The sequence below is a fragment of the Arvicola amphibius genome, chromosome 11 (assembly GCF_903992535.2).
Source record: "Arvicola amphibius chromosome 11, mArvAmp1.2, whole genome shotgun sequence".
Lineage (NCBI taxonomy): Eukaryota > Metazoa > Chordata > Mammalia > Rodentia > Cricetidae > Arvicola > Arvicola amphibius.
This window is the reverse complement of record NC_052057.2, coordinates 1,238,222-1,263,723: the sequence shown is the minus strand read 5'-3', so window position 1 is coordinate 1,263,723 and position 25,502 is coordinate 1,238,222. Positions and strand designations below refer to the sequence as shown.

Sequence of the window (25,502 nt, the reverse complement as noted above, 5' to 3'; positions counted from 1 at the left end):
CCCACCTCGGGATGTCTTGATGGCCTGAACACCAAGCACTACGTCTAACCCTAATAAAGGCCACTCGCTCGGGACCGGTCCTCGTTGCCGAGGACCTGCAGAGCACGGTGTGGATGCCCGCGTCACACACCAGACATCAGCACTTTCCACGATTATATAAACCAAACAGGGTCAACCCCACAGTGGCTCTGCCATGGAACAGAAGAGCTCAATAGTAAAACCACCTTTAATTAGTTCTTCTTGCGACTGTAATTCATCCCATGAAAATGTGTTTTAGACCTAAACTACACTGAATTTTCTTTGTTCAAATTTTTACATTTACCTGACAATTTTCAAAATCAATTTTAACTATCCCCGTGTGCTCGTGTATTTTGAGCCATAAATTCCTTCAGTGTAGACCTTAAATCAGACTCTGAATTATAGATCTAGGCTAATGCTGTCCCTGCTGTGGTCTGTCAGGCTAGACACAGTGACGCCAGTCCAGGGTCTGTTGCCCCTCAAGCATGGCAGCTGATGACACCTGTCACAGGGACGAGGACATAGTCCCTGGACCATATTTTAAACACGTCAGATATCTTTAAAAATTCTCCCAAAATGTATTACCAAAAAAGATAATAAAAAGGTTCAGCTTGTGAACTTAGGGACTAAAATAACCTACCTCACGGCTGCTCCTTCCCACAGATAGCTCCTGTCATCACCTGCCTGCCGAGAGCGGCGTTCACTCCGATCAGGACCCGCTCTTGGCCTGTCCATGTCCACACCATCCCTGGCTACCCAGCTCAGGTTTCTGACTTCCATTTTGTCGACTGAGCACAGTCCTCTTAGGGAAGTCTGTAAGGACTCAGAAACAGATGGAGTTAGAGTTGTCAAGTGAGTTTGCTATCGACACCCTACACCAGGTAATCTGATTTCCTGCCCCTTCACCTGATACTCAGGGCAGTCATCTCTGTCCCCACTTTTACCATAAGTGTGCATCAGTACCTTGAGGGGGAGATGACCCCACAGGCACCTGCTACAGAGGGTGTATAATTAATAAATACGTAGAAAAGGTATGGAGTATAGCTAAGTAGCAGCATGCTCGCCTAGCAGTTTTATTTTTTTAAGGAATAAAAAGAAATGTGGACATGAATACCGATATTTATGGACATAAAACCACAAGGCTAAAGAACTCCATTTGCAGATATGGCTTCAGCATTCAGGGGTGTGGCAAGCACACATAACCAGACAAAGTGGTGTATGAGGGGGTAACAGTTCCTCTCACTAGCAGAAGCTGCTCCCTTTTCTAGTGGAGACCTGTGAGCACTCATCAGGAAGGCAGGAGCAGGCCAGTTTGCTGTGCCTCCCACGCTACGGCCGCCGCACCATGACTAGGCAAACTGCCCGTCACGAACATGAAGTCAGCAGTGTCCCATGGACAGGATCGGGTTCCTGTTTAGCCTATGGCACACTGTCAGTCCAGCTCCTAACTGCTCACCCAGCCCAGGGCAGATCTGGGCATTCGTCCCGTAGGGCCTCCTTAATCCGAAGCTGCAGGTCCCAGCAGGCACCTAGCTTCGCCAGCTCCCTGCGATCCGTATGCATTTCCATCCTTGCCTCCAACGTGGACTGAGCAGTGCTCACGTCTCTGCAAAGTGCAACCTATTCGCAAAATGGAATAACTACAGAGTTTCTACAGGTTTCAGTTAGCATAATTTTATCTTTTGCACTTCAGACTCTGCCCCCCACGTCCTCTATAGTTTCACAAGTTAACATTTCTTTTCATAAAACAAATAATAAGGTTTTTAGTATATGATACCACACTGTTACCTGATCACATGCCTGAGGTCCACAGTTTGCATAGGTACGCTTCATTTTGTGCAAATCGTACTAAATTAAGGCTGTCTTGTGTTTTGGTCTTGATTAGAGCAAGCTCTCAAGCAACAAGATAAAAACTCCCCACATTCCAAATTCTTTCTGTGTGAATTTTTGGGCAGACAGCTGGGGCTGGGGATTTTCCCACAACATAAGGCAGTATGTGTGGAGAGACTGCAAGTCCTAGCAGTAAAATCCGAAGCAGCAGATGAGGTGTACCTGTGTGGCAGGCGGAGCTCCATGCTCTTCTTTGCATTTTTCAGAGGGTAGAGAGGGCAGGCGTGCGCATGCCCCTGTGGAGGAGCTTCCTTGTCCAGAGATCACAGAACCTCTGCGTGCTCGGTGCTGTCTGAGCTACAAGCTCCAGGGTTGGAAGAACGACTATAAACCTTGTAAAGAGGAAAACCTCAGCAGAAAGACCCGCCACGGGGACAGCCAGCTCAGAGACTTACATTCCGTATAATAAAGGGAGACCCAGCTACAAATCAAGTATTGTCAGGAAGTATCAAAGTGGACAGTTTTTTGATAAGCAGCTTTGCATTTAACATTCAGTTGACGCTATAACCTTATAAAACCAAATATCTATTAAAATAGTATAAAAAGCTAACAGCAGGAGTCCTCGAAGTCCCCCAGGATCTTGTAACACAGAATTGAGTGTTCTTGGGCCAAGGCTGCCAGCTCCTTCAGGAACTCTGGGAAGAGAGCAGCAGCCAGCATGGTGTTCTTCACTGGCAGAGGCAGGTTTGGGGGTGCCCCGGCCACCTTGGTTCTGTTGCCCAGGAAGGGCTGAAACACTCGTGGAGGGCCATCCGTAAGGGTCTTGTCAGTTTCTGTCCTGGAGACCTCTTGAGTGGGATCTGAAAGCAGAAAGGAGGAGTCTTGGAACTGTTACGTAACGTGTGTGAGAGGGGCCAGTGCTTCAGTCGGGGGGAGATTAGCCCTGGATGCAGTTCCTCAGCTGCCCAGATCTGCCCAGCTCCACGTGCTCCACATGGCAAGTTTGTCCAGCAGATAACAGCGAGCACTCGGCTTGTCATACAGGACTGTCCACCTAAAATCCTGTACAGGGAACCTCATGCACAGCTGTGCAAGAACACAGGGTTGACAGACTCCTCGCCAGACACTGAAGACTTGGCTATCTGTGAGGCCAAAGATTAAGGATCATGTGACCAGCCTGAGCAACAAAGCAAAGCCCTGATTGGATAGATGGACGGACAGACTGACATAAGGACAGATAAATCAGAAGATGACAAATGATAGACAGACAGGCAGACAGACAGAGGCTGACTTCACTGGTGTCAGCTGAGTGGAGAATGGACTCATGGGGAATTTACCAAGGACCCCTGTGGCCCTTCTGCTCAGCTAACACCCTAGTGCAGGGGAGTCCTGGTCACCAGGTCACTCCTTAAGCTCTTGTGTTCTTCAGCTGCTGCTATGACCTCAAGGGCTTCCCAGAAACATCAGCTCCTCCTTGCTGGGTCCTCCAGTTTCAAAACACAAGGGTGAGCGATTCCTCCGGACCAGAAATAAAGAAATGATGTGAGGCCCAGCCTAAGAATCTTGTGCGGCCATCAGGATCCAGAGCAACAAACGACTGGGGGCCAGCATTTACAGAGCGATGTCAGGGGTTTGCGTCCCGTTTCAATAAATCAAGCCTGAGATGACAGAGCCCAAGTTCTAATGTATCCAACTGATTTGCATTTTCATACCAAATCAGTCCTGGTAATTAAAATGGCCGGATATCCCTGACTTTAATTCCTGAGCTCTCCAGTCCTCATGTATTTGTAGGAATTATTTATGCCACCTTCTGCCCCCAACCCAAATGATCTCATTATTCCTTCTAAATCTCTGTATTCAAGCTCTTCATTATTTTGGCTGCTTTTTAGAATTCAGCCCCATTTTTCAACACTTCTCAGAGTGTTGCTTAACGACAGCACTAAAAATTCTTGACATTTATAGGACTTTCCACATCTCACTACTATAGTCTTTAGTGTTAAAAAAAAAATCCCCCACTTTGCTGCTTTAAATATCCTTTTGGATTAAAGCTTATCACAGCTCGTGTCAGAGAACTGGGACCGTTGAGAATCTGTCCCCCCACTACCTCGCACCAGAAATCCCTCACATGCCGTGGCAGGAGCCTGAACCACAGTGTAAGCAATGTCGCAGTCCAAAGGGCAGCCTTGGCAACGCAGGCAAGTGGCTCCACCTCTCTGCACTTTCAGAAGCTCATGGAATGCTCTGAGGATCGGGTAAGCCACTGGGTGTCCAATACACAGGGGCCACTGGCCTGCGTACGGAGGACTTCAGCTGCCGCCAACTCCCCACAGCCCATGCATGCCGTTGCTGCTCCACAATCCCTCAAGGCCCCCCTGCCTGGGTTCCTGCCACACACTGCTCTTTTACTTGTGCTGTGCCTCAGTGTCTCCCAGCGTCAAGCCCTCATGGGCCAGTCTATTCCTGGAGACCAGCAATGCTGTGCACCATGAGCGATGAAGGGAATGACCCACATTCCTTCACACTCCTCTCCAGAGAGCTTGGCATTCCTCATTTCCAGCTCTCTCTCCCTCAAACTTGCCCCTCCTCTAAGCCAGGCTTTTTGTGGATATTTATCTAGCATGACTTGTGAATTAGAAGTGTCCCTGCTTGGGCGGTGGTGGCGCACGCCTTTAATCCCAGCACTCGGGAGGCAGAGGCAGGCGGATCTCTGTGAGTTCGAGGCCAGCCTGGTCTACAAGAGCTAGTTCCAGGACAGGCTCCAAAGCTACAGAGAAACCCTGTCTCGAAAAACCAAAAAAAAAGAAGAAGAAGTGTCCCTGCTAAGGTTTATCTGCCCAGCCTGAATCCAAGAACCTTTCTTCATGAGGCAGAAGAGTAGCAGAGGAGTCTAGAAACTTGCAGGGACATCCTTCAGGCAGCTCAGCAGCCACTGGGGTGGGCCTGAGCTGACCTGCCACCAGGAAATGGCCTTTCAGTGCCTTGCAGAAAGCAGACTTCAGTGACATCAGATGGGAAGCTATCACTCTGTGGTCTGGATTTCTGCTGTGGTGGAGAGGGTGGCTTGGCTAACCTAAAAGCCGTTAGAAAGTAAATATGAGCCGCTCTGTGCTGACTGCTTCTGTGTCACCTTGGAATAGGGAACCTCGACTGAGAAAATGCCCCACCCTGTTTGCCCGTGGTGCATTCTCTCGATTGATGCTGATGTGGGAGGGCCCAGTTCACTGTGGACAGGGCCATCCCTGGGCTGGTGGCCCTGAGTGGAAGCCATGAGGAGCAAGGCAGTAAGCAGCAGCCCCCCGTCACCTCCAGCCCCCTGCCCTGGCTTCCTTTGAAGACGGACTGTGATCTGGAAGTGTGATTGGAATAAACTCTTTCTGCCCCAGATTGCTTTTGGTCGTGGTGTTTCATCAGGCAAACTAAGACAAACCCAATTAAAAGGAAAGTTTTCTTCTCAAGAGACGCTTCCTACAAATCAATCCCCCGATTGTTGGGATCTTAAAAACATTGATGCCCGCCGACCACTGTGATGACCTTCTATGGTAAGAAGGTCATGGGCACACATCCCCTAACCACAGCTGCCAATCAAGGTGATCCAGGACCAAGCCCTGGTTCAGGTGACATCAGCCCTGCCCACTCCACATATGCTGGCTGCAGTTCATTGTAGTGTCTCCTGTAGATACGTGTTTGTGTGTGTGTTTACACGTACCCCCTTGTCTCTGTGTATGAGGCTGAATACTCTCAGATACTTGAGCCTCAGACCTCTGACTGCCATTTCATGTGCCAAGATGTAGCCGCTGTAATCCCTGTCCACGTCACAGTGCTCTTTAGCAGTAGAAGCTGTCTAGGAAAGCACCTTACAAACTAATACAACAAGTGAAGATGGACCTAAAGCCAGGAGACAAAGCCACTTCTGTCCAGTGCACTGCATAGACCACCATTCCTTACAGCTCTTCCTGAGCACCCAGAGGCTCACATTAGCCAACCCAAAGCAGCAGGCTTGGACTTGAGTGAGCTCTCAGCCCCAGGGATTTGCTACAACCCCACTCTCAGTCCTGGAGTTCCTTAGTCACGTGCGTTGCTGGCGCTAACTCGGGTTGAGTGGTAAGACATGCTCTCACCCACTCAACAGGCAGACGTGTGGGGCCGGAGACACCCTGCTGGTGGTGCCCCCGTGGGCCAGGTCAGATCAGCTAAGCTCGCTGGGTCCAGGGTACATCCACACACCCAGGTCCGTGTCCATGCCCTCAAACACAGTCAGTGACAGCCATGATTGAAGCCACTAAGCTCTGACAGTGACCTGTCAAACACAAGGGCAAATGAGGCCCATTCTCTCGCTGGGTGAACAACAGCACAAGCTCCCTCGGGGCCTGAATTCCATCCTCCCGCAATGCAGACATCCTGCCCTCCCCCAGCCTTGCCTTCCCCTTCCAACGTCTGACAACCTAAACCCTGACCTTTTGAAATCTGCTGCTGTAGCCCAGTCGGTCGCCACAAGCAGTGATGCTGCTGTAGCCAGGAAGAGATGAGCAAACCCTTCCTTTAAGAGTCAAGGGAAGAGCAGGAGATGTTGCTGAGTGGCAGACTGTGTGCTTAATATGCTGGGGGCCGTTGGTTTCATCCAGAGCCCCACCTCTGAAACTAGCTAAACATTAAGACCCAGTGAAGCAAAGTGACCAGGATCAAACAGCAAACACATAAAGACCCGATACAGTCGCTGCAGTTCTGGATTCTTTTCAGCTTGTTTTAATGGTGTAACTTTCCCCCCAGAGTTATGTTTCTGCCTCTCACCAAGTCTCCTCATTGCTCACCTGCCCCATGGAAGCCTTGTTCCAACCTGGACAGCTGTGGTACAGCCATATTGTACATGTGCTTGTCTGTGCTCACCAGGGCCTCACCAGAAGACAATGGCCATCAGATTTGTGTAACCAGAACCGAAACAAAGCCAAGCAGCAGCGCTCGCCAGGCCTAGGGGCCAGCGGAGCTATTCTCAGCTCTCCTCCTCCACACCTCCCCGCCACCCACCTTCTCTCTGTCCTGCCATGACCCACCTAACACCTCCCCAGGGGAGTGAAGCGCTGTCAGCAATCAGGCTGGGGACAGCGTCCACCTCCTAGAGTCCTAAAGCACATTTATTTTTGGGTGCAAGATGCTCTGAAAATATAATAAAGAGAACAGATGGCATCTGCGGGGCAGGGATGGCCAAAGGATGGTTCCAAGGAGTCCACATAATGCCTCTCTGTGCTCCACAGGTACTGTGATTTACTGGAGCTTAACAACATCTCACACCAGCGCCTTCCCCCAACCACCTCAACAAGGAAAATGAATGGCCAGCCAGATCCTCGAGGGAGGGTATGGGCCAGTGCGGGCCAGGAAGCCCTTCAGATCTGAGAAGCAGTTTGCTCTAAGATGGACACAAACCAGCGAACACAACCCAGAATGTGGGGAGTGGGAGCAGGCTAGGATGGATAAGGTGGAGAAAGCTGCCTGACCTTTGGTGAATGGTGCAGGGGTCACATCAGACATGTCCACCCGGAAAAGCAGGTACTGCTGGGCTTGGAGGAGAAGCCCTGGGAAGTCTCTCTCCATGGAAGCAAACTGCTCGATCTTGTTTTTCACAGAAGCAAGGACCTGTCAAAAAACACATGAATGATGCTATTGCTCCACAGCGCAATCCCATTCTGTTATCCATGTATCTTTTGGGTCCAGCCCTCGTTACAAGGATTATTACAGTATCAGACGCTTGCTTTCTTGTTTTTAACTGTGTGTGTGGTCTTGGTAAGATACCCTCAGAACATCAAACTAAATGAAGCTTTGCAGTTTGTCTAGAATAACAGACACAATAAGCTTAATAGGACAGGGAAGGAAAGCAAATTAATTGGGATGTGGGAATTAAGAAAACTAACAAAATCATGAGTGGAAAGGAAAGAGAAAGGGGGCAGGTGTGTCTATAGCATACCTGGTAGAGAGAGCGGACGCTAGGCTGGAAGACCATGTTGGTGTTGAGGAGGAAGGAGCGCAGGAGTGGCTGGGGGTAGCTAGCCAGCTGGGTGATAATGCCAATCAGAAGCAAGTTGACATGCAGAGAGTTCTCCAGCATGTTCTCCAGCTTGGACAGGACCACACTGATGAATGGACCTACAGAGAGGACACACAGTGTCAGGGCTGGCTGGGAATGTGGGACAAGTCTTCTTATAGCTGCAGAATCACTGGGGCCACAGTCACAAACCACCCTGGGTCCAGGATGTCAACACAGATGACACCCATCTGCTTCTCCCTGTGAATGACAGCTGACATCCTGACTCTACAGCCGCCTTAATACTTTGAAAGCCATAAAGAACTTTGAAAAGCTCAGGCAATAAATATTTAAAGATTAAAAAAATGCCTTTCCACACTGGCTCTTTTTTTCTGTCAGTGTTCAAAATGTGAAATTCACTATCACTGGGTGCTGTGGACTGCGTGCAGATGTAAGAGACCACTGAAAGTGTCGTAGCCACAAGTCTCCGTGTTAGTGGACCACACATGTTTGAGCAGAGTTAACCAAATATCAAGGTGTGACCAGGGACTGTCTGCCCTATCCACACACCTGAGAGAGACTGTGTCTCAGTGTCAGAGCACGGAAGAGTGGGAAGAGGAGACAGTGGTGAGTGCAGAGCCCTGGGTGGAGACCTGACTATTCTGACAACCCAGTATCTGCATTTCCTATTTCAGACCAGAGAGAGAGAAGGGATCTGTCTCAGGAAATGTGGTCTGGTGTGACACAGAGGTCTCAAAATCAGAGCCGTAGGATTACAAAAGCAGTTTATAAAACATATCGATTAGCAAAAGGAAGCTGTTTCTGCTTTACGTTGGTAGCAAGTTAATATTGTTTATGTGTTAGCTTACTGAGGGCAAGAAAAACAAAAAATAATAAATCTGGAATTAATAAAATTACTTGAAGATGTGTTAAATTTTTACCATAAATGTGTTCCATTAAGCAAGATTGATGAGACTTCTGTATTTCTCCCAGTGGAGCAGTTGATGATGCCACTAAGCCCAGGCATATTTATAAGATGCACACATAACCCTTGATAGATAAACATGCCTTATGAAGACTTCGCCAACATTAGTGAGTCTAACACAAACACACTTCGTCTCCAGATGCTTCATGCAGAAGTCTGCCAGCCGCTAGGGGCAAAATCCCATACAAGGACTCAGGCTCTCTGGGAAGTGAGAGCACACAGCTACGCTGAGCACTGACAGCGGTCAGCAATGGGACAAGGCAGTGATCCTGCGTCAGGGTCTGTAAGAGGCCCTGCCTGGGAGGTCATCCCTTCACGTGCCACACTGTCCCTGGGAAGGGCTAGCAGAACTCTTTACCACTTTCTGAGTGGGTGATGAACCCTAAGGGGAGTGATGAGCCTTGGAGAATCTTGCCAAACAAACATGAGGGGGATTTACCAAACGTACCCAGAAACCCCACAGACTGGAATCTCAGTTTGAAAGTCCCTTTAAGAACCCCAGAGATGTCACTAGGGTTTTTAAGTCAACACAGCACACTTCTGTCTTTCTTAATTGATTTCCTTACCCTCTTCTACTCTGGACCAGTTTTCCCTGTCTGTCTGTCTGTCTGTCATACCCTCACTGTATCCCCAGCTGCTGACATCTCTGGTTCCTTATGTTTCCTTCCATATGAAAAAAGAAATCTGTTTAGTAAAGACATAAATAGGTTGAACCTTCAACAAAACATGTTCCCAATGTGTCTGTCTTACTTTCACTGACCCCAGAATATTCTTGTCTGCATCTAGCCACCTTACCTACAGACATGAATATTGCTGGCCATCAGTGACAAGGGTAGACATGTATAAACCCATCACTACAAGGGGGACTGAGAGAGCTTAAATCCCATGCATGGTGGAAAATGAGGTTGTGCCATTAGTGCCCCACCGGAGTGATGGTGCATGCAGTCAAGATCAGCAGACTGCCACTGTGATCCATCAGTGATGCTAACTTCACGTCCTTAGGCATGAGCAATAAAATATATACATTAAACTCTGAATGCCGACTTTATTCTTAGCTGGTTTCTAGCACATCAAAGAAAGCTGCTTAGCAATAAGCAGTTGCCAGGGGAACCATAAGCATCTGAAAAGGAGAAGACTGCGGTACCCTCAGCCACAGGAAACGGTGGGAGTGGAGAGAAAATACTTTTCCCTCTATCCCTGGGGGGACAATGAGCTCCTCACCTGCTAGCTTGGATCGTGAATATCCCCCAAAGGCCCATGTATTATTGAGGGCTTGGTTGTCCCCCCCACCCCATGGCACTATAAAATGGTGGAACATTGGGAAGAGGAGCCTAGTAGAAGGAAATTGGGTCACCAGGGGTCTACCCTTGAGGAGGATTCTGGGTGCCTGATCTTATTCTTTTTTTGCTCCCATGATACCATGAGATGGGAAGCTCCTGGGCCACATACAACATACCATGCTGTGCAGTCTTATCATGGGACCAAAGGCAATGGGGCTGAGTGAACGGACTGAGTCCCCTGAAACAGTGAGCCAAAATAAATGTGGCGACCTCGGACATTTTATCACAGCCCCACAAAGGTGATGAAGAGAACACCTAAAGAATAGCTAAATCTTCAGAAAGACTGGGACCTCACTGCCCTTCCTAGCATTTCCGTCTTTCCCTTCAAATGCTCAGTCCCTTGCCTATAGCAAGTCTGTTCTCACTTTTCTCAATTCTGAAAACAACTTGTCATTGATTCTGTGACTCAGCTCTGTTCACAAATCCAACCTGAGAAACGTCTGAATGTGCGTGTGTGTATGTGGTGTGTGAATATGTGGCATGTGTGTGCATATGTGCATGATGGGTGTGTGTATGTGGTGTGTGAATATGTGGTATGTGTGTGCATATGTGCATGATGGGTGTGTGTATGTATGTGGTATGTATGTGCGCATATGTATGTGGTGGGTGTGTGTATGTGTGGTGTGTGTGTGTATGTGGTATGTATGTGCGCATATGTATGTGGTGGGTGTGTGTATGTGGTGTGTGAATATGTGGCATGTGTGTGCATATGTGCATGATGGGTGTGTGTATGTGGGGTGGGTGTGTGTATGTGGTATGTATGTGCGCATATGTATGTGGTGGGTGTGTGTATGTGTGTATGTGGTATGTATGTGCGCATATGTATGTGGTGGGTGTGTGTATGTGTGTATGTGGTATGTATGTGCGCATATGTATGTGGTGGGTGTGTGTTTGTGGTATGTATGTGCGCATATGTATGTGGTGGGTGTGTGTATGTGTGTATGTGGTATGTATGTGCGCATATGTATGTGGTGGGTGTGTGTATGTGTGTATGTGGTATGTATGTGCGCATATGTATGTGGTGGGTGTGTGTATGTGTGTATGTGGTATGTATGTGCGCATATGTATGTGGTGTGTGTGTATGTGTGTATGTGGTATGTATGTGCGCATATGTATGTGGTGGGTGTGTGTATGTGGTATGTATGTGCGCATATGTATGTGGTGGGTGTGTGTATGTGTGTATGTGGTATGTATGTGCGCATATGTATGTGGTGGGTGTGTGTATGTGGTATTTATGTGCGCATATGTATGTGGTGGGTGTGTGTATGTGGTATGTATGTGCGCATATGTATGTGGTGGGTGTGTGTATGTGGTATGTATGTGCGCATATGTATGTGGTGGGTGTGTGTATGTGTGTATGTGGTATGTATGTGCGCATATGTATGTGGTGGGTGTGTGTATGTGTGTATGTGGTATGTATGTGCGCATATGTATGTGGTGGGTGTGTGTATGTGTGTATGTGGTATGTATGTGCGCATATGTATGTGGTGGGTGTGTATGTATGTGGTGTGCACAGTCATCTGCATTTACCCTTCCACCTCCGTATCTCTGCCTTAGGCACAGTTCTTGCACATCCTGTCTGGACTCTAGCAACAATCTTTCTGTTTTAACAGAGATTAAAATGACACACATACATAAACACATGCACATCTTCAAAACAGTATAAAGCTGCAAAGTGAAAAACAGGTCACCGACTAGAAGAAACCCTTGTTAGAGACTCTAGTATATTACAGAAATAGTATATTTATATGATAGAGTAACGTCTGAATTATTGTTGAAAATATTTATTAAGCACATTCTATAAAGACACCAGAGTTCCATGTACTTTTCCTGTACCTGCTTCACTTGGTAAAATCACCCTAAGTAAGTATGCTAATTATTTATCCCACTTAAAGATAAGGCAGAATGCTAAATATACGCAACTCGGAAATAAAGGCGTTAGGGTGTCAGTTTGTACCATCTGTTTCTAGGGCTGTTAGTCAGCATATTATCTTGATTCCCAGGTGTATGCACACATATATATGTACACATGTATGTGTATATACATGGCTGAATGGGTGGCACAGAAGTATGAATACGGTTGTGGAAATGGCTCTAGAAACAGCATTACCAGGTCAAGGCGAGGGCACAGCCTAAATTCTAATGCAGTGACGTATTTCCCATGTTCCTCCTGACACCACCTCTCCCCACCCTATTCTCCATGCCACTATTCAGGCTCCTTCAGATCCAGTCAGGCTGCAGTCCAGCTTTAATGCTCTGTCCAGGAGCACAAGGCTGCCCCTTCTTCATCTCTCTCCCAGCAGGGACCAGCGGCTCCTGGGCTTCCTCTCCCGCCTTGCCGTAGAGACATAGAGACCCCTACTCTTCACCTCTGTTTGCAGCGCCAGCTTACTGCCAGCCATTCCCTTCTGGGATGAATGCTCCTAAGGCTTAGAAGCTAACAGAAGTCACAGGGCTCAGAAAACTCATGAGCCTGATTGCTGGGGAGAGCAGACTCTGGTACAGCTGCTGCAGATCATGCTGCACCTCCAGGGATGCAGGTATATGAGTCACCACCCATGCTGGGATGGGATTTTCAATGGTGCAGATTCCTCAGTCACCCATTGCTTTTATAAGTAACCCTTCATGCTCATGCAAGGAGCCCCAGCAACCCCATTGTTCAATACTCTAGACTTTGATACATTTGTTTCTTTTGTCTGTCCTTAGTGCCCTGTCTAGGATAAACAGACTTTTGATCTTGTGTCCCCAGGAAATGCCTCACAACCCTGCTTCCCTCCCCCACTCACCCCCAGAACCCGTTCTGTGACGTTGCCTCCCCCTCCACTGGGCTTCTTCTGATCTGGAACACGATGACTGATACCCCTCCTCTTTGCTGGTGTCTTTGGAACAATTGTATATTCTTTTAATATATTTTTTGACTTTAGGTCCAATGCATAGAGCTCACCAAATACTACAGGATCAATAAAAAGTGTATTAATGAATAAATGAAATTTAAAAAGTGGAATACTATGATTTTTCTAGGAAGCAAATTCGCCTCAACAGAATTAATTTCTGCTGCTGATCCTTGTGGAGAAGGGAAGGTGATCTAACACCTCAGCCCACACTTGGAGGTTCAGAAACAACAGAACTCACACATGGAAAGATATTTCCTGACAGTGTGTACAAGTTCCAAAACGAGGAAGGGAAAAGGCAAGACCTTCGTTATAGTGAGCCGTGTGTGCCAAGGACAGGTGAAGACACACACACAAAGGGTGTTGGTGATAAGGTGTTGTTGATTTCTATGTGTTCCCTAAGCTGTATTTCTCCCCTCGATTTATGGACCTCCCAGGGATGGGACCACTCCGGCACCCTAAAAATGGCAGCCTTCTTTAGCCAGACTTAGTCCTGATGTCCCACACAAAGGTTTCAGGGCACAGTTGGGACTTCTTCCTGCTGGGTACGTCAAGAGGACAGGCAGCTTACTCTGACCCCTTTCCCTGATTTAGCTCCCCCAACTCTGTGCCCTCCCCATCAACTGGGAAACCTAAGATGATCTAATCCTTCTAACTTATGATTGACTGATTGGTTGAATTTTAATTAAAAATTTTTCACACTGAAATGTTATCTCAGCTAGAAGCTCAAGCCTGATAATTTTGGAATTAAAAGCTTTCTCCCTATTTAAATACATCTTCAGGCATCAGTAAGTAAATGAATAAATATTGGGGTAGAAGAGTAGGGAGCCCCCTTGAATTCACAGATCTCTGTGACTGGGCTGGAAGGCAATCTGTTTGTATTTTCATCTGTCTATGGGGATCCTGGAAGGTGGAGACAATGTCCTTCCTCCTCAGGCTACTCCCCCACTGCCCAGGAAGGACAATTCTCAACTGATTCTGAGAGGCCTCTAGATAGAATAACAGTAGTACCCTTCCTACCTGTCTGTCCTCACAGGGGCTGTGGGGGCATGTGGCAAGTATTAAGAGTCAGGACACCCAGAATGTGACTCAGAGGCCACTGCCTGTCCCTCTGTGGCGTCACCAGCTTCTTCCAGGACTGCTGTTCCCACACCGCCCACTCCAACCTTCCTGGGAACACTGAGTGCTTATGGTGGGAATTCCCTCTGTGCTACTATGGGTCGATTCAGACTTTTCTGCTTAACAGTTAATGATGTTTTCTGTCATACTTCCTCGGCTGATCCTCTCGTCTTAGATCCTCTCCTAGCCTTGGCCTCTAACACAGACTCTCCTCCTTGCTGGCAGTTTTCTCCCCGGAATGCGTGCGTTTGGGAAAGTGGTTAATGCATGTGTGGATCTCGTCTTATTCTGAGGTGTTAAACCTTTCCTTTAGGGCAAAAACCCAACTAACAGAAATGGCCTTCTCACACGACTGCCATCCTGCAAGTGTTTCAAAGCATGATGTCACTTCTTGGCCACTGGGGACAGAGCACAGAACAAACATGCCCTCTAATAGCAAAATATATGTTTTTAACAATGCGCATACGAGTACATGCTAAGGAAAATAACATTGTGGATTCAAGGAAATGCAGCTTCAGATAAAGATTCTTACGTGGTCCAGGCAGACCTATTACTCTATCATGAACATCGGGAGAAGTTTATACAGAACACAACCTTAGCTTTAGCCTTGACTTGCTAAACAAACGAATCCATCCCAGTAGGAATGGTCAAACCAGACTGCCCCGCCACTCCCTGCAAAGACACTTCACTCCCGCGGGACAGACAGACATGCCTTACCCTTCCCACCCTCACTTTCTTCTTGCCAGAGCACAAGCTGAAACCACAAAGCAACTTAAGGCTGTCACCTGTGAACGGGGCGCTTTGAGTCCTCGCGGGATGGCGACCGGACAAGGCCGTGTCCTCTCTGACACCAAACGGGGAAGGCACAGTCTCCACAGCAGGAGTTGCTGCCATGAGGGAGTCGAAGTCATCCTCTTCCTCTTCTCTGCCTTCCTCTCGCCTCTCGTCCTGGTTTGTAAGAAGCAGGGGGTCAGACGTGGCGATGCTGTGGCCCATCAAGCCCTCGGGGCCAGAATCCAGCTCTTGAATGATCTGGTCGTACTGTGCAATGAAATCACTCTCTGTGTTGGCGTCCGGCAGGTCTGACTGGACTTCTGCCTCAGATGCGGGGACTATCGATTCCGAGTTTGAGTCCAAAGCTGCATCCGCGTCACGCTCTTGCGTGGCTTCTGAGAACACGTCCTGACACAGGTCTGAACTCTCCCGGCTGGGTTGCGGCTCTGCCTCAGGATCGGGGCTAAAGAGAGGTCCATTGCTCACGGGGGGACTCTGGGCTTGTTCGGGCTGGGCCTTGGGCTGGGCCTCAGGCTGGGCCTCGGCCGGTGGGTCAGCCGGGTGGTCGGCCGTGACCCCCAGAGGCTCCCTGGTGTCCTCGGCGTCCTTCTCCGCGCACAGCCTGTACACCATCACATCGTCCTGGAAGTCCGACTCTTCTATGTAGGGCCCTTTGAAGAGGAGGGTGGCGTTCTTCTTCATCTCTTGGATGTGTTTGGGGGGCTCCACGGGTGCTGGTGGGGCTGGAGTCTCCACCTCGTCGTAAGGCCCAGGAGAACCCACGTCGGCCCCAGACGAGATACCGGTGTCGTAGCTGTCGTCCCATTCCAGCTCCGACTGGTTCTTGTCCTTCACCTGCCCTGCTGTCCTGGCGTGCTGCTGAGGGAGTCTGGCCTCTGGGTGGGCTGAGCCTTCTCGGCTCTCCTCTGGCAGACTCTGCAGAAAGGTCTCAGGGTCAGGCGAGTCCCCATCATAGAGGGCTGACCACACCCTGCAGTCCCTCATACAGTGGAGGATGTTGGTGTGGGCCTCCCACAGGTACTGCAGGTAGCTGATGTCCAGGGTCTTCCCATACTCCACAATGCAGGCTGCTGGGGCAGGAGGGGAAAGTGGGGTGGTTGGAGAAGGTGGGCAGGGTGCTTCTGGCAGCAACTGTTGCTCGGGCCCTGTGTAGAAAAAAAAACAGCCATCGGGAAAAGATGTGGGGATGAGTTGGAGAACTGGTACCAGTTTAAGTCTAGCATTGACTGGTTCTATTATTTCTGATAACAGAAACTGAATTAAGCGGGAGAGACAGTGACAGGCACCTCCACTCTCACGGGAGACATAAAGCCAAAATGGCCAGGCTGCAGCCAACAGAAAATGGTTAGGTAATCCTGTGAGGTAACTAGACAGCCTTAGAGGCCCATGCAGATGACCCCCTCCCTCTAGGTCAGCTTGGATCCCACCTCGCATTTCCTCGCAACACCAGAGAGGTAGGCACCAGCTTGTTCACTCCTCAGGTCTCCTGATCAAAATTCAAGTGCCGATCCCGTGGAGACAAAATTCTGACCTGCTCCAGACATCAGGGCTTTAAATACTATTGTTTCCTCCCTTAAGAGTTAACCTAGCTGGGCCTGTCAATCACTGGGCCCGTCAATCACCTGGTCTAGAGTCTGTCCCGCAGAAAAGCTGATTCACTTGAAGATGTACTAAGAGGATGGGAAGAATAATTATCCTCTAAAAGAGATAATGCACTCCCCCCTCCCAAAAGCCCCTCCCTCGTGCAGCCTCTTACAGGGCCTCTGCTATGGAGCGTACCAGCTTTGCTGAAGTACTCAGAGAACTAATATTCCTTCTTTTCTGTCTCTTTTTCTTTTCGACACTGGCCCAAAACCTAGGTCCACTTTCCCTGGTTCTCTAGGCTCCTCTCTCTTCCTCTGTAGACCTCACTTCCATCACCCCTGTGCCAGCCACTGCCTGTCCTCAGCTACTGCAGAATCTGCCCGTTTGCTTGGACCCTAACGTGGAGGGCATGAAGCATGGCCTCTCTCTTCCTCTTCCCAGCATCTGCCAAGACTCACAGCTTGCCTGTCCTGGTGCTTCTCTCTCAAATGCCAATAAAATTGTGTTTGAGTTTCCTTTGGATCCATTTCTAAATTCATGTATTGACAAGACTAGGAACTGGAAAGGAGGGAATCCTGACTTCCCTGGTGACAATGTTAGTCATCAGAGAAACAGGAGCTGATGAGGGCCCCTTTCGCAGACCAGGGGATGACAGTGTGGTGCCCGCCACAGGGTACGATAATTTTAAAGTGTTCTGATTTTGATAACAGAGTAAAGGCTGGTGGCTCGTGAGTCTGAGAACCAGGTTTTCTGGGAGGAAAATCCTAGGTTTCTAGGAAGGGCAGTGAACCCGCTGCACCTCGCTGGCAACAATCAGGATTCTGCCGCCTATCAGACGGTCTCCTGAAGCCCCGTGACAGCCAATCACAGCAGTCATTTCAACCTGAGGCCTCGCGTGTTTAAAAGCAGCTGACTTCATGCTACAAGTTCCAACATCAGCCCTGAAATAGTTGTGAAAACACCTGCATTTACATTTGTGACTTCCACGCAAACGGAATGTCTAGAAAAGACTCGGACGTGGAGGGAAATACGCCGTGCACCATGCCTTAAACATCTAGATACTGTAAGTGCTTTCATTGGTGTGGACGCCAATGATCCTACATTGATCTGTAACTCCATGTGAAGCAGGAAAAGGCTCCAACGACTCCCTGACACATCATGCCATCATACCAAGATAGAGGAATACGGTATCATGCTTAAAGATCATTCCCAACACGTTCCCACCTGAGCCATCATGCATGCACTTTGACCAGAGAATATAATCCCTTTCTTGGTTCCCAAGTGTCAGGGTGATGCCGCTGGCACAGCAGACGGGGGTCAAGGCAAGCAGCTTGGCCGCAGACATGGAGTAACAGTCTCTTTCCTTCACAGCCCACCTTTGGCTCAGCATCATGTGATTGCACGGGATCAGATACCTGAAATGACAATGATCCAGCATTCAGTGTCTCTGCAATGCCGTAAAACCATGACACAGATGACACCATAAAACACGATTGGAACTAGTCATGAGCAGGGCAGATTCCCCTCCCACCCTCAGGCCGCCCGGCACACTAGACTCTGGTTATTCACGCCCTTGCTTGAAAACCCACCAAGGGCTTCTTCCTTCTGGCAGAACTGTCTGACAGACCTCTCCAGTACCAACTCATTTTCCTCTTTATCCCTATGCTTTTAAACCCACCGTGACCTCCGTCTGGAATGAGGTTTCCCTCTTCTCTGCCGACAGCTCCTTGTAGTGGAAGCACCACATTCTCTGGGGAGGCGCCCCTGTTCCTTACTCCAAGGGAGAGCCCTCCTCTTCCCTCCATCGTGTGAGCATGGGAGCATTATTAACTTTGCATCATCACAAGTGTCTCTAATCTACCTCCTCAATATGTGTGCTACCAGAGCGAAGACTGCTTCAATAGTTTGTCTTTCTATTCCTAAAACTCTGACTCATAACAGGCACCAAGGGAAGGTGGCAAACCCCACCACAGGTTCTGCTCTCTCTGCCAGGAGGGAAAATGGTGCTCAGAGCTCAGTGGGGAGCCCTGGTTCCCCGTGCAAAGGTCGGCTGGCGGCTGAAAGCATCTTGGTGTGCACATGAACTTGGAGAAGAGCCGATCGTCTGTCAGATGCACCTGAGCACATGACTGAGCTCTGCGGGCAGACGGGGTGGCTTCAGTGGCTGCCCGTTCTAATGGGGAAACACCACACCATTCATTTCAGCAAGGATGAACCAAGTGGGTTGAAGGACCTGAAGCCAGAGACAATTTTACAGTAGCCCAGGTTTGTTGTGCGATGGTTTACTCTTGGCTTTTGGGTGGCCCACCACCCAGCTCCAAAGTAAATCACACGTGGAAGCATGTTCTTAGTTACGAACACCTAGCCTTAGCTTGTCTTGTTTCTTGCCAGCTTTTCTTAACTAATTATCACAACTCTTTCCTTTCTTTATTTCTGTATATCTTACTTTCCTTCTTACTCCGTGGTTGGCACTGACGTCAGTGGCTGGGTGGCTCGTCTCCGATGTCCTCCTCCCTGTTCTCTTGTTGGTCTTCTTTTCCTTGTTTCTCCTTCTGTTTATCCTCTCTGTCTGCCAGCCCCACCTGTCCTTGCTCCTGCCTCGCTATTGGCCATTCAGCTCTTTATTTGACCAGTAGGTGTTTTAGACAGGCAGAGTCACAGCTTCACAGAGTCAAACAAACACAGCATAGACAAAAGCAACACACTTAAAAATAAAATTCCCCAACATAAGCCCTCATCTGAGCAGCTACAACCTTTCAGTAAACCAGAAGGTTTTCGACTTCCCACTTGGCTCCTGAGAAAGAGGCGGGACAGAGGAAAACAAGCTGTGGTTAAGGGTCCCATGAACAAGATGAGATGCACAACTCACAGGGTGTGTCGAGGGACCTATAATCGTGGACTGGTTCCCACATCTCCCGCTGATCCCAATGAAGAGACCTGTTTGTTCTAATGGCCCATCTGCTGCACAGAGCCCGAGTCGAGGAGAGAAACATTCAGTCGAGGAGAGAAACATTCAATCCCCTCCATCCACTCTAAGTGGTCACTTCAAGAGCACTCTCAGAGTCTGAAACACACACTTGCCGCTCTCCCCGAATCAAACCATTTCTCTAGTACTTTAAATTTCTAGTGTAGCTAGGTAAGAGAGTCTCTTTCCTCGCTCCCTCCACCCTCATGGGTACACATACTGCTGTTTATAAAGAGCCAGACCTCTGGTGTGGCAGCGTCTACTTTCATAAGCCGTTTCTTGGAAGCAACAAGGAGAAAGAGGAGCAGGGTGGGAAGGAAGTACCGGGAAGAAGATGGGTTCGTTCAGACTCCTTGGAGACCTGTGTCCGAGCCTTACAGGAGGAAGGATGGGTGGTAGGTGGAAAATAAGGACATCCTTTCTCAAAGGGGCTCTGAGAACTGAGATGTCTTAGTAATCGGGGTGACGAGAGACATTTCCCCCCTCTGTCTGAACATAGCCCAGCTGGAACTCAGAGCATCACAGGTAATCCAGCTGCCCCAGCTCCTCAAGGCAATTAAGGATGGGACGACTGGGGGCAGCTGGGTAAGGAGCAGAGCAGGGGAAGGCAACAGCCAGCCAGGGGCCAGGATGCAAGGGAAGTAAGGCAGCGGAAGCTACCATAGCAGACACCACGTGATAACGGCAGGAGAAAGACATGTCTGTGAATGCTCATAAGAGCTCTCACTTGGTGAGGTAATGGCTGCTGTTTCCCAGAGGGCCAAGGTCTGATAGAAGTTCAAGGATGGAGGCAGGAAAAAGTACCCCACAGCGCTGATGTGAACTCTTCTCCAGGCCAGAAAGGCCTACAGCAATGCAGCGTACAGGGGAGTTACTGTATCTGTACTTGGTCCATTAATTATTCATAGAATCAACAGTGTTTTTACAGACTGCATGAACCCAATGCCTGTCTGCAGCTCAAACCAGTCATCTTTCATGACTTAAACTAATAAACATGCTTCTACTCTTTGTTTGAAGTATTTTAAAAAATAGAACAGAGGATCAAAGCTAACACAGCTATTTATCAAATACCACCCAGCGAATGCCTTGAAATTCTTTTAGAAGAGTTGACAATGTACAACTTAAAAAGACCTGTTCTCAGCAGAAGCTGAGAATGTCCTGTTGAATAAATCCAATGAAGGGAGGTCCCCATGTGTAAAACAGGAGTGGAAATGGGGACAGACAGCCCTGTGAACAACCCCCCAAGGGGACAGACACCCCTGTGAACAAACCCCCAAGGGGACAGACAGACACCCCTCTGAATAACCCCCCAAGGGGACAGACAGACACCCCTCTGAACAACCCTCCAAGGGGACAGACAGACACCCCTCTGAACAACCCCCCAAGGGTTCCCAGCACTGTTGTTCTGACAAGGGTAAGAAGACACACCATACCCTAGCCTGTGCCCTTTCATCTTTTTGAGACAATGGTTGGGATCACAATATATGCTAAAAGCTTCTCAAATGATAAATAGCAAGATCATGTGGTTGCTAACAGAAAAATCAAGTAAGCATTTAGTATAGGTATTTTTTATTAAATCATCTTTTGACTATATGGTATGTAATTTTGTTTGGAGATTTTATTTAAATTCAGAAAGTAGTAATTACAGATCCATGTTGTGTTAATTGACTAGCTGAAGTGCTATGTTTCTCAGGGTGGCCTCAAATTCGTCTTCCCCCCACTTCAGCTTCCTGAGTCCGGGGATTGCAGGTCTTCACCCCTACACCAGCTCACAGGTTAAGAAATCCTGTCTTGGAACTTAGTTCAGACTACATCATTTCCCAATATCCCAGGAGTGAAAAATGCTGTGTATATTACATTTACACACAACGTTTTCATTACGTCCTCAACCCTCTACAACCTTTCACCAAAAACAATGACCTAAAGTTTGGAAGACACGGGAGTCTTCTTACCTTTGAATTAAAGGTAAGTGGAGTGGAAGGAGGCATCGGGGGAGATATGATCAAAATACATTATGTGCAAATATGATATTCTCAATGAACACATTTTGAAGAAGTAAACCACTACCCAAAGCAGTCAGTGACTAAGCCGTGGTGACAAAGACACACTCTGCTCTACTGCCTATGAGAAGCCAAGACGATGAGCTGAAGCAGGTTCCCATAGACAAAGAGCTACAAGCGCCATCAGTGAGCATCAAAAGAGCATACATAACTGCCCATCAAAGTTTGGCCATGTTTCTCCTCCCCACCTCTCCCTGCACTGGCTGACCCAACTCCTCTGCAAGACAGAAGTGTTCCTGAAATGTACACAGTCTCTCTTCAACTAAAACTGCTCTTATCTGGACACACCAGGCAACGGGGCTCCACAAACCTGATTAAAAACAAAATCACCCTAATAGGAACATTCAGAAATGGCAACCAAGGTAAAGCAATTGATTTTCACAGGAACTGCGAAGTTCCTGGAGCAGAGGGGTCTGTTGAGCCACTACCTGTTAGTATTTCCTGTCTGCCCGTGGACTCCACAGTTGCACACACAGAAGCGGACAATTTGTCCTGGGTTTTCTGCTCACTGACCTATCCTCTCTTTGGGAATCTCTCATTTCAATTTACCCTTCTGACACTTTGCCAAAGGAGAAACACGGATAAGAAACAGAATGCTACTTTGAAGAATCAATATTTAAGAGCACTCGAGTTACAACAGATAGAGATATGCTGATTTATTTCCATATAACAACTTCTTCAGGAGGTCCACACAGCCTGCGCAGTCACATGGGCTTTCAGACCTCCGAGCTTATCATGCACAAACAACCGCACAGCAGGCAAAAGTGAAATGGAAGATTACAATCTATTTTTACATCCTTTCAAACAAAGTTTAAATGACTAGACAAATAAGGTTTTTGTTGTCTTTGCTTCAGGGACATATTCTAAATCAGAAAGACATTATTTTTATGAGTTTAACATATTTTCTAGAAAGTCACCCTCTGTTAGGTGTAGACAAGACCCTGCATGCTTTCATGGATGTCACCACAATTGGTTCTGTCAAAAATCCTATGAGGCAGCAGGTTCCAGAGTGGGACAAGTAGACCTGCATGCTCAGGGGGAGGGGCGGGAGCCAGGGGTCTCCTGCACAGGCCCCTCAGGTCCTCTGGTATTCCAGAAAGTAGAGCTGGAAATGGAGGAAGTGCTCAGAAAAAAAAAAAAAAAAAAACAATTGTGTTACTGTGTTAGCACCACCATCCTCATGGAAAAAATAGCCAGAGAACCTAGGTCCAGGTGGTCAAGCTGTCTCTAACCTCAAGCCTGGCCTCTCCCCCTTCTTCCATTCAGAACTAGTAACAGCATCACGTCCTGCAGGCACCTTCTGGGACATCACAGAAATGACTAGACCCGACTTGGACACGTGTACATTCTAACAAGCTCATTTCTCGTCGTCATAAGGTCCAGGTCTGGCTCTCAGATACAACCATGTTTAACACCATTGCTAAGTACAGATTTGAATACTGTGAGGAAAAAGTGGTCAGAGCTCTTCTTGTAGAGGTCACCAGCAAGCCAACCTGTCACTCGAGCCCGGCCAGATCTTGGTGACACACAGCGGGGAAGCGATGGATCTCAGACCTGGCCAGGGACTCTGCCATTTCAGAGACACTGCAAACACAGCTGTTTCCCTGCCATCAGCGAAGCAGCATTCAGGAATTTAATATTCAAATGCAATCAAGGCTTTGCCCACCTTGAGTAAGAGCCTGGTTCTGAGCAATGAAAAAAAGTGCTTTGCCAAGTTGTTCTGCTGGATTTCATTCAGGCCCTGCTAATGCATTCTGTCTGGTGGTAGAGGCTTGCTGGGGAGCTGAAGTAATCCTTTTAAAACAGACCACCAGCTGTGTCCTTATGATCGGATTTGTTCTCGGCTAATGCCTTAAGATTAGTTACTGATGACCTGATTTAAACCCTAAAAGTTCAAAAACACTGTTTTACTTTAAAATCATATAAATGATAGTCTCCCATAAAGCAACAATCTGTCAGGCCCTACAGAGGGTGCCACCTAGTTTTTCAAGACTCAGCTTTAATTCCCCTTTTGTAGGATGCTATACTAATAACAACCATCTCTCCAGCCAGTGATGGTTCAGCTCCCGGTGGTACAACAGGACCTTCCACAGTGTTTGTTAAGGCACAGCTCTCTCTCTCTCTCTCTCTCTCTCTCTCTCTCTCTCTCTCTCTCTCCCTCCCCCCCCCCCCCTCCTCCCCCCCCCCCCTCCCTCTTTCTCTCCCTCCCTCTTTCCCTCCTTCCCTCTCTCCTTCCAGCCCACTTAAGAAAAGATGGTTTTCTTTTTTGGCCTATCCCTGCCTTACCCATATGGCTAGAGAGGAGAGGGGCAGGAAATGCTGCTCTAGCGGTGTTTCCTGCAGGGATCTTGGTCCTGTGGCCCCCTTTACACACTCTGAAGCTCATGTTAGGGTGGGTCTCACTGGAGGAGTGTACATTACAAGATTTAGGGTTTGGGTTCAGAAAAAAAAAAGGAGAAAAAACAATGACCAGTGACTAGCCTGGTACTTTTGGAATACTGCATGAGGATTCAGGACCAAACCATATGTCATCAAGGAACACAGTCACTTTCCTGCATGGAAGCAGGGTCCCATGGGCAGGTGGGGAGGGGATAAAGCAGGACTGGGGCTGCTGAAGCTAATCACCACACTCAGAGCATCTGACAGCACTGCGATACCCATCCTCCAACAGCAGCATCCTCAGAGCTTCCCCGGGTTACTGGGGTGTGACTTTGCCATCGAGTGCTGAGCCCTATCTGCTCCACGCTGTCCCCACGTTACTGGAAGATGGCTTTGCCATCTAGTTCTGAGCCCTGCTCACAGACTGGACAGTCACATTGCAATGTTACTAAAGAAAAGCCTGAAGACTATATCCAAGTGTTGTATATTTGAAAAAAAGTTGTTTTCAATAACAAGGGTCCCTTAAGAGAGCAAATAACAAAGAGTAGCCCAGGAGAACAAAGTCTAGCCGTGACCCCAAAGAGTTTTAATACTGGCAAAATTTCCCAACATTCTTATTATTGTTTCCAGGAACACATTCATAACACAATACAAATGCCCCTACTAAAAACTTTTTATAATAAAATAAAATTAACTTTGGGTGATAACAAAAAAATTAAATTGGCTTTCTTAATAATTTTCTTCCTTAGAGGCATGGTCCTTACTTCATTTACATTACCAAAGAGAAACAAAACAGTACGAACGCTATAGAGGAAATGTCTTTAGCGGGACACTCACCTTAAAACCAGCTGCAGCATCACATCTTCACAGTGCAACCCGATGAGAGTTCGGAACAAGGCCAGGGACACCACACAAAGCTGGGGAGCAATCGACACGGTGAGTCTCAGAGGTCAGGCTGGTGACTCTGCCCACGACAGGTGACACATCAGAACCTCAGGACAAAATGGCCTCCCTACCCCAGCGGTTCCCACAAACTGCACTTCACTGCCAGGAAAGATGCATTGATGGGATATCAGCTCCCCGGGTGGGGGGGGGGGGGGAGGAGCGGGCTAGACACCTAACGGCTGCCTGGGAAATGCCAGTGTTCATATTGTGAATCACAGATCCAGATACTACAAATATGCCCCTTCAACTCCTGACATGCGACACACACCATCTGCCCTAATTCCCCTTCAGACAATTTGTCTTTCTAAGTCGTCTTCAAATACAACACTGGTTATTTACAAAGGAAGGCTCTTAGGAAAGGGCCGAACACCTGACCAGCTCTCTCCAGACTTTGGAGTTTAGGACTCAGTATCCCTCTTGGTGTTGAAGAAAATTTTTCTCACTCGTTCTATTTCCTATAGTGCTCCGAGTGTGAAAATATACTTCTTTAAGGAGTTCACTCAAAAAAATAATTAATTTTCTTTTTACGAACACATGAATTTTTTCAACCTCTAATTTCTAAAAGGAACGATGAACTA

General features: G+C 48.1%; 1 protein-coding gene across 3 annotated transcripts in view; it reads right to left on the bottom strand.

Moving 5' to 3' along the window:
- Positions 1-1,063: 1,063 nt before the first annotated feature.
- Positions 1,064-25,502, bottom strand: part of Fhip1a (FHF complex subunit HOOK interacting protein 1A) — a 208,526-nt gene continuing 184,087 nt past the window's right edge. For all 3 annotated transcript variants that reach the window (XM_038348346.1, XM_038348344.1, XM_038348345.1), the window contains 6 exons: positions 24,817-24,896; positions 17,800-17,990; positions 14,982-16,136; positions 7,805-7,983; positions 7,338-7,476; positions 1,064-2,708 (listed from right to left, as the gene is read on the bottom strand). In XM_038348346.1, the coding sequence (XP_038204274.1) occupies positions 2,455-2,708; positions 7,338-7,476; positions 7,805-7,983; positions 14,982-16,136; positions 17,800-17,990; positions 24,817-24,896 (1,998 nt within the window). In that variant the 3' untranslated portion in view covers positions 1,064-2,454. The remainder of the gene's footprint in view (positions 2,709-7,337; positions 7,477-7,804; positions 7,984-14,981; positions 16,137-17,799; positions 17,991-24,816; positions 24,897-25,502) is intronic.